The 13,391-nt window shown below is 52.8% G+C and overlaps 2 protein-coding genes across 5 annotated transcripts in view; one reads left to right on the plus strand and one right to left on the minus strand.

Annotated features, from left to right (window-relative positions):
- Positions 1–13,391, minus strand: part of NUCB1 (nucleobindin 1) — a 19,285-nt gene continuing 5,894 nt past the window's right edge. For all 4 annotated transcript variants that reach the window (XM_059151370.1, XM_059151369.1, XM_059151367.1 and 1 more), the window contains exons 5-13: positions 9,110–9,213; positions 6,068–6,253; positions 5,733–5,823; positions 2,621–2,679; positions 2,258–2,350; positions 2,083–2,175; positions 1,583–1,753; positions 1,013–1,109; positions 1–905 (exon numbers count right to left, since the gene is read on the minus strand). In XM_059151370.1, coding sequence (XP_059007353.1) covers positions 793–905; positions 1,013–1,109; positions 1,583–1,753; positions 2,083–2,175; positions 2,258–2,350; positions 2,621–2,679; positions 5,733–5,823; positions 6,068–6,253; positions 9,110–9,213 — 1,007 coding nt within the window. In that variant the 3' untranslated portion in view covers positions 1–792. The remainder of the gene's footprint in view (positions 906–1,012; positions 1,110–1,582; positions 1,754–2,082; positions 2,176–2,257; positions 2,351–2,620; positions 2,680–5,732; positions 5,824–6,067; positions 6,254–9,109; positions 9,214–13,391) is intronic.
- The window catches only part of TULP2 (TUB like protein 2), a 17,257-nt gene continuing 15,086 nt past the window's right edge, over positions 11,221–13,391 (plus strand). Inside the window, exon 1 of the mRNA XM_059151361.1 lies at positions 11,221–12,009. The gene's annotated coding sequence lies outside the window, so the exon portion shown is untranslated. The remainder of the gene's footprint in view (positions 12,010–13,391) is intronic.

Here is a 13,391-nt window from a genome sequence, read left to right on the forward strand (position 1 = left end):
GAAAGTGTTCCAGAAAGTGTATTTGGATGGAACTGGAGTACAGAGCAGAACTTAGAACCATGTGAAAAAAGGCCAGAAAGTGGGGCAGGGCCTCCTCCATGGGCTGAGGGGCTGGAACCTGATCCTGGGGCTGGGTTGGCTCCAGGACCCCTCTGGGGCTGTGTGGGAAAAGGGCAAGGAGCCAGGCAGCTGGAAGCCAGGGGTCAGGGAAAGTCTGGGTTCCTGGGGTCAGCACTAGTCAGCTATGCTCATGACTCTGCTGTCCCTCGCAGCCAGCCATGGGGAAGACACTGTCCTTGAGCATCAATGGTTCTCTCGAGACCCCCCCCCCCAAAAAAAAATACCTCATCAGCCGACAGAAGCCGGACAGCAGGCATTCCAGCAGCAGTGGGGACAAAGGCAGGATGCCAGGGTAGCCATGACCTGGGCAGCTGAGGCCAAACCATCTCGAGAAGGCAGGCACAAAGCCAACCCTTCTCAGGAGGGAGAGGACTTCCCTAAGTTAGGGATGCAGTGAGGGTCCAACTAGACTTGGGGGTCTCGGAAAGAAGGGAGCACAGACTGGGAGGCTGTGGAAGCTGAGGGGCAGATGTAGGGCTCAGGGAGCAATGTGTGAAGAGCCACCTGGCCCTCCCCTCCCCCAGGCGGCCACACAAGTCACTGGCTCCCCAGGGAGGTTGATGTCGACTCCACAGCCCCCTCCCACCAGCTGCCTCGGTAGGAACCCAGAGCGTGTGTGTGTGTGTGTGTGTGTATGTGTGTGTGTGTGTATGGGGGGGGGTCCCAAGAGGATCACAGGTGTTGGGTGTCCGACTGGGGCAGCTGTGGAGGCTGATCGGGAACCTTCTTTTCTAAAGGGTCGCCATCCTTCTGGTCACCCACTGGAGCTGGGACAGGTGCATCATCTGGAAATGCAGGGAGGCAATGGTAGCAGTAGGCATCCCAGCTTCTTCCTCCCTCGGACCTGGAGTGGCCGCCAGCACCCTCCCCGCCCCCGGGGTGCCCAGAGCACCTGTGTCCGGGTGGAACTGGAGCTGTCCCTCAGGGCCAGGGGCTGGGCTGTTCTGGCCTTGCTGCTGCTGTTTTCTTTGTTCCATTTGCAGGACGGCCTGCAGCGAGTGGGGCAGATTGCGTGGGCAAGAGGGGATGATACCGAGTCTCCATGGCAACCTGCTAAGTGGTCCTGAACCCATCCCTTCCCTATGGGCCTTGGCATTTTTCTCTCTCTCTGAGAGTTGGGCTTAACAGTAAGAAGATCCAGTTTTCCCTCCCCTGTCATGGCTTGGTTCATACCTCGGGACCGGGAAGCCTTCACTGAACCCTTGCTGAGTCTAGCCTCCCACTCTGTCTTTGGTCTTCCTCCCTCCCACTTTCTTGCTTAGAGCCCCACTGCCCTTATCCACCATGGCAGCCACAGAGCGGTCAGGGATGGGGACACCCGCCCTTACTAAAGATGGCGGTCACCACCTGAGAGTCTAGTAGTGATGAACATGGTGGCCACAGGCCTTCCCAGCTTCTGAATATACAAGGACAGAGGCCATCAGGGGCTTAGAGGATGGGGCCAGCCTCCCTGGCCAGTCACCTGCTGCAACTCTCTCTTCTGGGCCTCCAGGCGGCCCTGAGAGCGCCCCAGGGCCTCTGTCTCCTGGCTGAGGCGCTGCGCCTTGGCATTCAGCTCTGCCTCCCGGGCGGCCAACTCCTCCTCAAAACGCCTTAGTTCGTCCTCCGTGTAGGCAGGGTGCATCTCCACTGTCTGCAAGGTGAGGGCAGGGGTCTCAGCAGGGTGCCGTGAGCCTTAGCCCACCTGTGCTGGGGAGGGCGCCGCTAACAGAGGCGGCCTGGGTCACGTGTGAGGGCAGAAGAGCTCTGCGTGGAAGCTGAGGGTGATAAAGACCCAGAGAAAGGGGAGAAGAGAGACCCAGAGGGGGATGGAGACTGAACCCAGAGACAGAGGGAGGCAGAGAGCCAGGGTAGGGGGACAGAGACCCAGAGGGTAAAAGAAATGTCCAGAGACTCTGAAAGAAGGCTTCAGGCTGGGGGGAGAGAGGCATTCAGGACTCAGAGAATCCTCCATGGTCTCACCTCCCAGCCCTCCCCGGTGTCCCCAAACTCCTTCCTCTGGGTGGATGCGAGGAACTCCTCCAGGGTCACAAGGCGGTCCTGGTTGGTGTCCACCTGGGGAGCCAGGGTAAGCAACAGAGCTGGGCCTCACTCCACCCCAGCCCCCATCCTCCCCATGTCCCGTTCCTCATCTCACGTTCTTCATCACGTGCTCCCTCATGCGAAGCCGCTCCTCCTCCATCTCCCGCATGTCATCTTCTTCGTTCTTCGGGTCATACACCTTCTCCAGCTGCAGCAGTGTCAAGGGAGAGGAAGGACACATTGAGAGGTCCAGGGCGACCTCTCACCTAGGCTACTCCGTTTCTTTACACACAGAGACCACGCAACTTCAACTCCCAGAAGTCCTCAGGGGCCCCCTGACACTCCTGGTAGCCTCCTTCTGTCCCAGGGGCTGCTGGGAGTTGTAGTTTCTCTTGAGTTCCCATCCAGGGGGACCCAAGGGGACACATGTCCAATGCGGGCATCCTCTGCACCCGTGGTTCCCAAAATGCTCGCTCACCTCCTTGGTGAAGAGGGCCTCCAGCTCCTGTTCATCCAGGACCCCATCACTGTTGATATCTGAGGGGGAGACAATAGGGTATCTTGGGGGGACTGAGTACAGGGTGGGTCAATTCTTTCTGCTAGAGAAAGAATTGGGGGCTGATGTGGGCTCTGTTATGAGAGGACAGGTATCCTTGGGTCTCCAACAATACAATGATACCTTTCAGGCTTCAGTACCCCATTGGCCAGTTGCTAGGACAGCCAGATCCCTACCAACCAGGGTCTCCAGAAGGGAATAAACGAAGGCGGGCTTTGCCAAGACCATTCTTGGGATGGTCATAACGCAGGACTACTTGATCCCTAACCCCTGATGATCTAGGCACAGGATCAAGCCCTTTGCCCAGGAGCCAGGGGTGTCAGAGGCCTCTGTCCCAGAGACCCCGGCCACAGGAATCTCTCCACCTGTCACCCAGCTTGTATGGCTCCGAGGCTCCAGGTTTCTCAGCCGCATGGGCCACGCTCACTGTCCCCCCGCCCCCACCCCTCGCTCACTCAGATCAGCGCCCACACTGGTCCTTCAGAGGAGGCTGGAAACCCTGACCTCGTAAATCCAATGTTTAATTTTTTAAAAAACATTTTATTTTTAAGCAGCCTCTACAGTGAGTGTGGGCCTCAAACTTAAAACCCCGAGATCCAGAGTTACATGCTCCACTGACCAAGCCACCCGGGGGATCCCGCCAATGGTTAATTTTTCACCAGCATTTTACTTGACTTTCTGCCCTTGGCTTCCAGAACATCATTTTCTCCTCCCAAATACCCCTCGTTCTCCTTCGTTGGTTCCTTTGGCTCCATCCTCCTCCGGAATGCTACCTATCGGAATGCTACCTATCGGTGGGCCCCAGGGCTCAGGCCATCTAATCCTGGAATCCATCATGTAGCCGCCAGCCACACTGGCCATTTAAATTTAAATCGATTAAGATAAAAAATCCCAGGGGGAGTCTGGATGGCTCAGTGGGTTAAGCAACTGTTCAACTGTTCAGCTCAGGTCATGATCCTGGGAGGGATCGAGTTCCACGTCAGGACCCCTGCTCTGCAGGAAGTCTGCTTCTCCCTCTGCCCTTCACCCTGCTCCTGCTCTGTCTCTCAAAGAAATAATAAAATAAAAATCTAAAAAAAAAAAAAATCCCAGTGTCTCACCCCACTTGTTACCAGTCAAGCATTCAACAGCCACATGTAGCTGGTAGCTGCCATATTGGATGGCACGGAACATTTGGATCATTACAGAAAGACTGTGACTGGCCCGCCCCTCTTCAGATGGGTCCCTCCAGTCCCTCATCTACCAGTGCCTCTACACCTGAATATCCAACTGTCAACTCTCCTGGCCACATAAGTGTCTGACAGACATCTGCAGTTTAACACGAACGGACTTAGTTCCCAAATATGGCTGCTCCCACCAAGTACCTCAGAGTCACCCCTGACCCCTTTTGTTAGCTCATAATCCTCATCCAGCTGCATCCAAGCTGCGAGTCCTACCAGCTTGCCCTTCGAGGTAAACCCACAATCCAACGGCTCTTCCCTCCTTCCCAACCAACTGAGCCACCCAGGCGTCCCTCTTCCCTCCTTCCCATGGCAAAGCCACCAGCATGTCCCGTCTTCTCCAGGCTTTTGGCCCTCCCACCATATAGCCTATCCTCCACACAGCTTAAGGCAGACAGAATCAGTCCCAAACAAGACAAATTCTGTATGAGTCCACTTGTGTGAAATAGCTAGAATTCACAGAGACAGCACCCAGAAGGGAGGTGGCCAGGGGCTGGGTGGGGAGGAGTAGTGGGGAAGTTGTTGATTGACCAAAGAGTTTTCCTTTGGAAAGGATGAAGAATAATTCTGGACTTTGGCTGAACAACATGTGGGTGTCCTTAGCCTACCTGAACTATCCACTTCAAAAGGGCCAAAGATGGGACATTTCATGGTTAGGTGTATTTTACCACAGTTACAAATTAAAAAAAAAAAAAAAAATCATGTCTCAAAACTAGAGAATTCAGTTCCTTGGTGTGTTTCAAGAGCTTAACAGCCACATGGGGGCTGGTGGATACAATACACTTTCCGCCCATAACCCTCCTGTCATCTCTTCCACGTTACTCATCTCTTAGCACTCCTCGGGGCACTATTATCAAATCCCCTTCCTTGACTGTCACCCCCCCACCCCCCACCCCCAAGATCAAGAGACATCTTGGCATTGGTGGTGTGTGAGTTTCATGGGCGGCTTGTGTAAAAATTCTAGAACATCTGGGCGCCTGGGTGGCTCAGTGGGTTAGGCCGCTGCCTTCGGCTCAGGTCATGATCTCAGGGTCCTGGGATCGAGTCCCACATCGGGCTCTCTGCTCAGCAGGGAGCCTGCTTCCTCCTCTCTCTCTCTGCCTGCCTCTCTGCCTACTTGTGATCTCTCTCTGTCAAATAAATAAATTAAAAAAAAATCTTTAAAAAAAAAAATTCTAGAACATCTTATACTACCTGGATTTTTTAGATTCACCGAAATACAGCGTTATCAGTTTGCCTGATCACTGGCTGTGTGAGGGGGGGAGCTCGGTTCCCTTCACAGCGGGATCCACAGACTCTCCACGAAGCTTGGTCTCAGAGGGAACTGGGGAAATGTCTGCTGAATCAATGAGCCAGGCCCAGCTAAGCTCCGCGGACTGCTGGCAGCTTCTGGAGGGGGTCCTGGCAACCCTGGGTTAGGTTCCTTCAGAGGAGGAGAATGAAGGGATACGTGTGTCTGAACCACCATGGAAAAGATAGCCTTCCAGTCCCTGGAGGCCTGTTTATTTGGCAGCAGGGCTCCTAGGCTACTGTGGGAGGCACGCCCAGCCTAGCCAAGCCTGATGGCTCAGTTAGTGGGTATCAGCCTGAGAACCGAGGAGTCTAGTGTATCCCTGAAAAGAGAACTAGATCTTCACTAGAAGGTTCTAGCAATGCAGAAGGGTGGACCCTTCTAGACCAACAGGAGGGTCAGGCTCAGATCTCTTTGGCCTGCCTAAGCCTCACTGCAATGGGGACACTTCTTAGAATTCAGGCCCCAGAAAGGTCAGAGCCTCAGGGTTCAGCCTGGGTCTTGGGGCTCTTCCCCACCTTACCATGCAGTATGAAGAAGGTCTTGGGGTTAAACCTGTTGGGGTCCAATCCATCCAGCTCCTCCCATACCTCCTTCAACTGGGCTTGGCTGCCCTGTGGAGGGGAGAGCCAGGGGCTCATGAGCAAGAAGTCTGAGTCCCTCCCAGCCCTCGAATGTCATGCCCCTCAAGCAAGAAAAACTACAACTCCCAGCAGCTCCTGGAGGTGGCTGAGCATATTTAAAGGGCCTTCTGGCCTCAGGATCTGCTGGGAATTGTAGTTCTTTGGCTACTTTCTCATCTTGCGGTGCCTGGAGAGTTGGACTTGGTGTGGGGTAGCCACAAATGAGGGTTCTTACAGGTACATTGACTTTGGGGTGCTCTCGGTGCCGGCGTTGTTGTTCTTCCAGCTTTCTCTCTGCCTCCTTTCGCTGCTCCTCTCCCAGGGACTCCAGATAACGGCGTCTCTCGTGTTCCTTCAGCATCTCATAGCGTTTGAACTCTTCATGATGGGCTGCGTCGTACTGGGCGAGGTCCCGGGTGGCCTGGAGAGAGGCAGATGGTCACACCTAGGCCCTAATTTCAACCTCCAAATTCCAGGCCCTCAGCCATGAACCTGGTCAAGGGCCACCCCAATCTCCACCCAGTCCTGGGCTCCATGTCCTGAGCTCTCTCTTTTTTTTTTTTTTTAAAGCTTTTATTTATTTGACAGAGATGACAAGCAGGCAGAGAGAGAGGCGGGGAAGCAGGATCCCCGCTGAGCAGAGTGCTGGACGTGGGGCTTGATCCCAGGACCGCGGGATCATGACCTGAGCCGAAGGCAGAGGCTTAACCCACTGAGCCACCCAGGCGCCTCCCACTTTTTTTTTTTTTTTTTTAAGATTTTATTTTTTTATTTGACAAAGAGAGACAGAGAGCTCAAGCAGGGGGAGTGGCAGACAGAGGGAGAGGGGGAAGCAGGCTACCCGAAGAGCAGGTGGAGGCCGATGCGGGCCTTGATTCCAGGACCCCGGGATCATGACCTGAGCCAATGCAGTTGCTGAGCAGAGAGCCTGCTTCCCCTCTCTCTCTCTCTGTCTGCCTCTCCATCTACTTGTGATTTCTCTCTATCAAATAAATAAATAAAATCTTTAAAAAAAAAAAGATTTTATTTATTTATTTGAGAGAGAGAGATAAAGCGAGAGAGGGAACAGATGTAGGGAGAGTGGGAAAGGGAAGCAGGCTTCCTGCTGAGCACGGAGCCCAATGTGGGGCTCGATCCCAGGACTCTGGGATCATGACCTGAGCTGCAGGCAGATACTTTACGACTGAGCCACCCAGGCGCCCCTTCCCTATGGCTTCTAAAGAGAGTACAGCTCTGCCAAAGTCTTGGTTTGGACTCAGGGATACTGATTTTGGACTTCTGGCCTCCAGAACTGGGAGAGAATACAATTCTATTTTTTATTTTTTTAATTCAAAAAAGAATTTTATTTTTTAAGTAACTTCCACACCCAACATGGGCCTCGAACTCACCACTGCAAGATCAAGAGTCAAGCGTTCTAATGACTGAACCTGCCAGGCGCCTCACATTTGTTGTGTTAAGTCACTGAGTCTGTGGTAAGTTGTTACACCATGCGATAATTTCAAGGTGTCTTAAGCTATTAGGTTTGTGGTAATTTGTTATAGGGCGGTATAAGAAACGAACACAGCTGCTGTGTGGGGAACAGGTTCTCACAACGAGGATAGGTCTACAGGCATCGAGTGGGTAGAGAGCAGGGATGCGGCTAAACGTCCTATAATGCACAAACCTCCCCCACAACAAAGAATTATCCAGCTCCAAACGTCAAGAGTGCTAAGTTGAGAAGTCCTGGTGAGCTCGGAAGGCAGAAGCAGGGAGCCCACTGAAGAAGCAGCTATGAGAGATGTTGCGAGCTGAAGCTAGGAGAAGGACGGTGGGGCTGGAGAAAAGCAGAGTTTCTGGAATATTCTGGAAGTGACTGGCAAAAACATTTCTCAGGGACTGAGCCCAATGCCAGGAATACTCAACTGACGGCTATTATCTTCAGGGCCACTAGATGAAGCTCCAGGAGGCCAGAAACGGGGCACTCCAGGTTTGTCCTGGAGGCACTGGGGACCCAGGGAAGGAATGCAAGCAGGGAAGAGGCAGGGTCAAGTCTGGGCACAGCCTTGCACTCCCCAGCCCCGCCGCCCTTGGCTGTCCCCATGAGGCTGGGCTGGAGATCCTGCTTCTCAGATAAGGGCTCTATTAGCTCCTATGGCTGCTATAATTGTACACTTGGTGTAAATGTAAATGGTGTAAAACAACACACATTTGTTGGAGGCAGGCCCCTGGCCAGGGCGGCCTCCGCCATTAAAAGATGGCGCCTGGCTAGTTGCCAGGTTAGGATTGCCTCGTGAGACTAAGCAGAATGCCCAAAGAGGAGGTAAACAGCATTGGTTGCTAGCGAAGTTGTTCGTTTAGGTGCACAGCCTGATTCGCTCCCTCCTGTACCCTGCTCGCTGATTGGTCATGTAAACGTATATAAGTGTGTAGACCTGCAGAAATAAAGAGAGAGAAGATGCATCTGAACTGGGGCTTCTTGTCGTCCTTGCGGGCCGAGGGCGACAACATTCAGGGGCACCTAGGTGGCTCAGTTTGTCAGGCACATGACTCGATCTCAAGGTTGTGAGTTCAAGCCCCACATTGGGTGTGGAGCCTACTTAAAGAAAAAAAGGAAAGAGAGAGAAAGAAAACAACACACATTGATCATCTTGTATTATGGAGGCCAGAGATATGAAAATAGTTTTACAGAGCTCATATTACAGTGGAGGCCGAGCCATGCTCCTTCTACAGACTTCTCCTTTCTAGAACTGCCTTCCACACTGGCAGCTCCTTCCCCTGTCTGCAAAGCCAGCAACTGAGCACTTTCTGCTTCACACTGCTACCTCCAAAGGTAGTCACACCTCCCTCTGTGAGGACACGGAGGGCCCACCCGATAACCCAGGGTAATCTCACCCGCTCAGGACCCTCCACTTAATCCCCTCTGCAAAATCTCTTTCACCAAGAGAGGTCTACGCAGCCAGAGGTTCCACTGATTGGGATGTGAAGGGTGGGACATCTCTGGGGGGCGTGATTCTGCATGATTCTGCCACCCCCGCCCCCACCCAAGTCATATGGGGAAGGACAAAGCCGAGGAAGGATCTGAAATGGTCTGCATGGAGCCCAGCCCATTCTGCCTACACCTTGCTCTCCGAGAGAGAATCTGGGGAGGCTTCCGGGGACTGCCTGGCCTTTGCAGCCACTGACCTCGGAGAACACCAGGGTGATGGAGCACATGTCCCAGGCTCCATTCCCTTCTCCCTGTCCATGAAGCCTCCTTCAGTCCACTGCCCAGAGCACCCCCCCCACACACACACACTACCGTCTGGATCAGCAGCTCCAGGTCCCGGGCCTCGAAGGTGTGCTGATTCTGAGGGTCCAGATGTTCAAACTGCTTCAGGAGGCTCAGGTGATCCACCTGTACATCTGGATGAGGGAGACGTTACTTTAAAAAAAAAAGTGCACAGAATGTTCCTTCTTTCAAAATCCCTGGGCTAGATCTGCTCTGAAGGAGGTCACAGCAGGTACTGGGAAAGCACAGAGGATGTCCTGAATGAAGCTGGGGCAATCAGGGAGGGCTTCCTGGAGGAGGTGACACCACAGCTGACTCTGATGCTCAAAACAATAACCATAATAATAATCAACATGTATTGAGTACTCACTATATGTTAGGCTCTGCTTTAAATACATTAAATATATTTAATGCATTTTTAAAATACTTTATTTATTTGACAGAGAGAGAGAGATCACAAACATCAGGCAGAGAGAGAGGAAGAAGCAGGCTCCCTGCTGAGTGGAAAGCCTGATGAGGGGCTCAATCCCAGGACCCTGGGACCATGAGCTGAGCTGAAGGCAGAGGCTTAACCCTCTGAGCCACCAAGGCACTCCTATTTAATGTATTTTTTAAAAATTGTATTTACTTATCAGAAAGAAAGAGAGAGAGAAACACACAAGCAGGAGGAATGGCAGGCAGAGGGAACAGCAAACTCCTTTGCTGAGCAGGGAGCCCAATGCAGGGCTTAGTCCCAGGACCCTGGGATCATGACCTGACCTGAAGGCAGAAGCTTAACCGACTGAGCCATCCAGGCATCTCTAGAGCATTTATTTCTCACAAAAATCTTAAGACAAAGGTTCTACAATGATCCCATTTTACAGATGTGAAAACTGAGGCCCAGAGAGGGTCAGGGACTTGTCTAGGTCACCATCATCTAGGAAGTGGCAGAGAGAATATTAGAACCCATTGCCGGACTCCAGAGCGCAAGTCCTGTTATGGGCTGAATTATGTGCCTCAAAACCCATTTGTTGGGGTCCTTACCCCCAGACCCTCCAAATGTAACCTTATTGGCAGAGAGGGTCTTCCCAGAGGTGACCAAGTTAAAACAAGGTCTCGGGGTAGACCCAAATCCAAGAGGACTTGTTTCCTTCTAAAAGGGAAAAAAATTTGGACGCTGCAGGGAAGACACGAGGCAGAAGCTGGCCGTATCCAAGCCAAAGAGAGACCCAGAACTGATTCCCAGCAGAAGAAACTGATCCTGCCACAACCTGACCTGGGACTTCCGGGGTGCTAAAGCCAGCCTGTGAGGGGCAGCGGGACATGTGAATCAGACCCAGGCCGGCTCTCCAGTGGCTCCCGTTCTGGGAAGGGAGAGAACTGTACACACACGGGAAGGCCGGGAACCTGAGGTCTTGTGTTACTATGGGGCCAGCTCTGCCCAGGGTGAGCCCAGAGGAGGGACAGGCTCACAGGACACAGACACAGATCAAATTTCATGATGCATTATTCATGCCACTAATGGGGGCTGAGCCCCTACCCCTGGGCCAGACGTGGTACCTGGCCCTGGGGCCGCCATGGGAACCAGACAGCAGCAGCGTGGGCTCCCCTTGCCCCCAGCACCCAGCAGGAGACAGAGGACCAACACACGTGACCCTAGCAATCCCAGGGATAGCAACCAACAGAACCTCCCTTGAGCAGCCCCATCAGGGTAGGAGCTGAGACAGAAGCTTGGCCAGCAGTGCAAAGAGCCCTGAGAACATCCCAGGCAGAGGGAAGTGCCAGGGTCAAGGTCCAGAGGTGACAGACACACGCTGCCCGGAAGCGTTATTAAAAACGCTGACAGGAGAGGGCACCTGTAAAGGGAGGGGTCGGGTAGGCAGTGCAGCCGTGAGGACCGTGGACTTGGGCCTGCTGACCTCTGGGAAGCCGGGGTGAGTCCTAAGAAGAGGAGGGACAGGATGTGGACTGGATGCTGTGATGGACTGCGTCACCACCCCCAAGACGCCCATGCCCTAAACCCTGGAACCCATGACTAGGGGACCTCAGGTGGCAAAGTGTGACTTTCAGGTGATTAAATTAAGAATCTGGAGATGGGGAGGTGATCTCGGGTTACCCAGGAGATCCAATGCAACCATAAGGGTCCCTCTAAGAGGGATGCAGGGGTGCCTGGGTGGCTCAGCGGGTTAAGCCTCCGACTCTTGAAATTTCGGCTCAGGTCATGATCTCAGAGTCATGAGATCAAGCCTGGTATTGGGTTCCACACTCAGCACAGTCTTATTCCTGTCTTCTGCCTCTCCCCACTGCTCATGCTCCCAAGAATGCGCGTGCGCGCTCTCTCCAACAAATAAACCTTAAAAAAAAAAAAAAAAGAGGGAGGCAGAGGGGGAAGGCCACGTGAGCACTGAACACAAAGGCTACATACTAGCTTTGAGGACGGAGGAAGAAGCCACCTGCCAAGGAATGCCACTCCAGCAGCCAGAAAAGACGAGGCAACAGGCTGCCCCTAGGGCCTCCAGAAGGAGTGCGGCTGCGCTGATGCACTGATTTTTGCTGGGTGAAACTGACTTCCGATTCTGATCTCCCAACTGTAAGGGAATTGGTGTGTGTTCTTTAACCCCTGAATTTGTGGTGATTTGCTGCAGTGGCCACAGGAAATGGCTACAGGATCCCCCTGGCTGCTGAAGGAGTGTGGGGGCGGGGACTAGGACCCAAAGCAGGGGAGGCACCAGGGAGCCCAGGGAGGAGGCGACTGCAGTGATCCAAGCGGGACCCAGGCAACAGCAATGGATGGTGAAGTGGTCAACTCTGGAACTGTAATAATTAAATCAGCAGACAGCCGTGGGTGCCTATGCAGGCCATCTGGTCACCGTGGAGCTCCAGCACCTGCCTGGTGCCCGGCACACGGTACAACCGGAGACACGTGTTCGTCAGTGGACCCGTGGAATCAGGTAAGTCGTGAAAACAGGCGTGTCTGACTTTGGCTTGGGTCGTGGTCTCGGGGTCCTGGGATCAAGCCGCGCATCGGGCTCTGTGCTCAGAGCAGAGTCTCCTTTTCCTTCCCTCTGCCCCTCCCCCTGCTAATGCTTTCTCTCTTTCGATCATTAAAAAAAAAAAAAAAGGCGGGGGGCGCAAGGGTGGCTCAGTGGGTTAAGCCTCTGCCTTCGGCTCAGGTCACGATCTCAGGGTCCTGGGATCGAGTCCCGCATCGGGCTCTCTGCTCGGCGGGGAGCCTGCTTCCTCCTCTATCTCTCTGCCTGCCTCTCTGCCTACTTGTGATCTCTGTCAAATAAATATAATCTTAAAAAAAAAAAAAGAAAGAAAGAAAGAAATGAAAACAAAGCCCAGTTCTCCTACTGACCATCAACACCATCCACCAAGGCTCAGCACCCCCTTCCATAACATGGGAGCCTCACAGGATGTCCAGAGATAAGAGGGTCCATCTCAAGAAAGGGGGCATGTCCTTACATGTGGTCACGCCCCATACCAGACTACCACAGAGCCACAGTAAGTATAACAACATGGGCGGGGCGGGGGCGGGGCTGTGTGGCTTGGTGGGTTCAGCACCTGCCTTCAGCTCAGGTCATGATCTCCGGGTCAAGGGATCGAGTCCCACATCGAGCTCCCTGCTCAGTGGGGAGTCTGCTTCTCTCCCCTGCTCCCCCTTCCCACGGCTCGTTCTCTCTCTGCCTCTAATAAATAAAATCTTTAAAATTTTTTTTAGAAATTAAAAAATATATACCACTACGGTCCATAGGTCCATAGCCAAAGGGTGCAGACAACCCATATATCCATCAACCAATGAGTCAATAAACCCAATGGGGTCTATCTTCACATTGGAATAGTACTTGGCCCCCAAAAAGGAAGTTGCTGACACACGTTACATTTTGGATGAACCTTGAAAACTTTAGAAGTGAAAGGTCCAGACACAAAAGGTCACAGACGGTAGGGCTCCATTTATCTGGAGTGTCCAAGAACAGGCAAATCCAGACGCTTAACCAACTGAGCCACGCAGGCATCCCTACATCAATATTTTAAATGAAAATGGTTTTTATTTATTTATTATTTATTTTTAAAGATTTTATTTATTTATTTGACAGAGAGAGAGCACAAGTATGCAGAGCAGCAGGCAGAGGGAGAGGGAAAAGCAGACTCCCTGCTGAGCAGGGAGCCTGATGTGGGACTTGATTCCAGGACCCTGGGATCATGACCTGAGCCGAAGGCAGCCACTTAACCAACTGAGCCACCCAGGTGCCCCATTAAATGAAAATGGTTTTTAAAAATAAAAATTTAAAAAATGAAACGGAGAAGCAAAAAACAATCTACCAATCAT

Source organism: Mustela lutreola, chromosome 16, assembly GCF_030435805.1.
Source record: "Mustela lutreola isolate mMusLut2 chromosome 16, mMusLut2.pri, whole genome shotgun sequence".
In the NCBI taxonomy this organism is placed as follows: Eukaryota; Metazoa; Chordata; class Mammalia; order Carnivora; family Mustelidae; genus Mustela; species Mustela lutreola.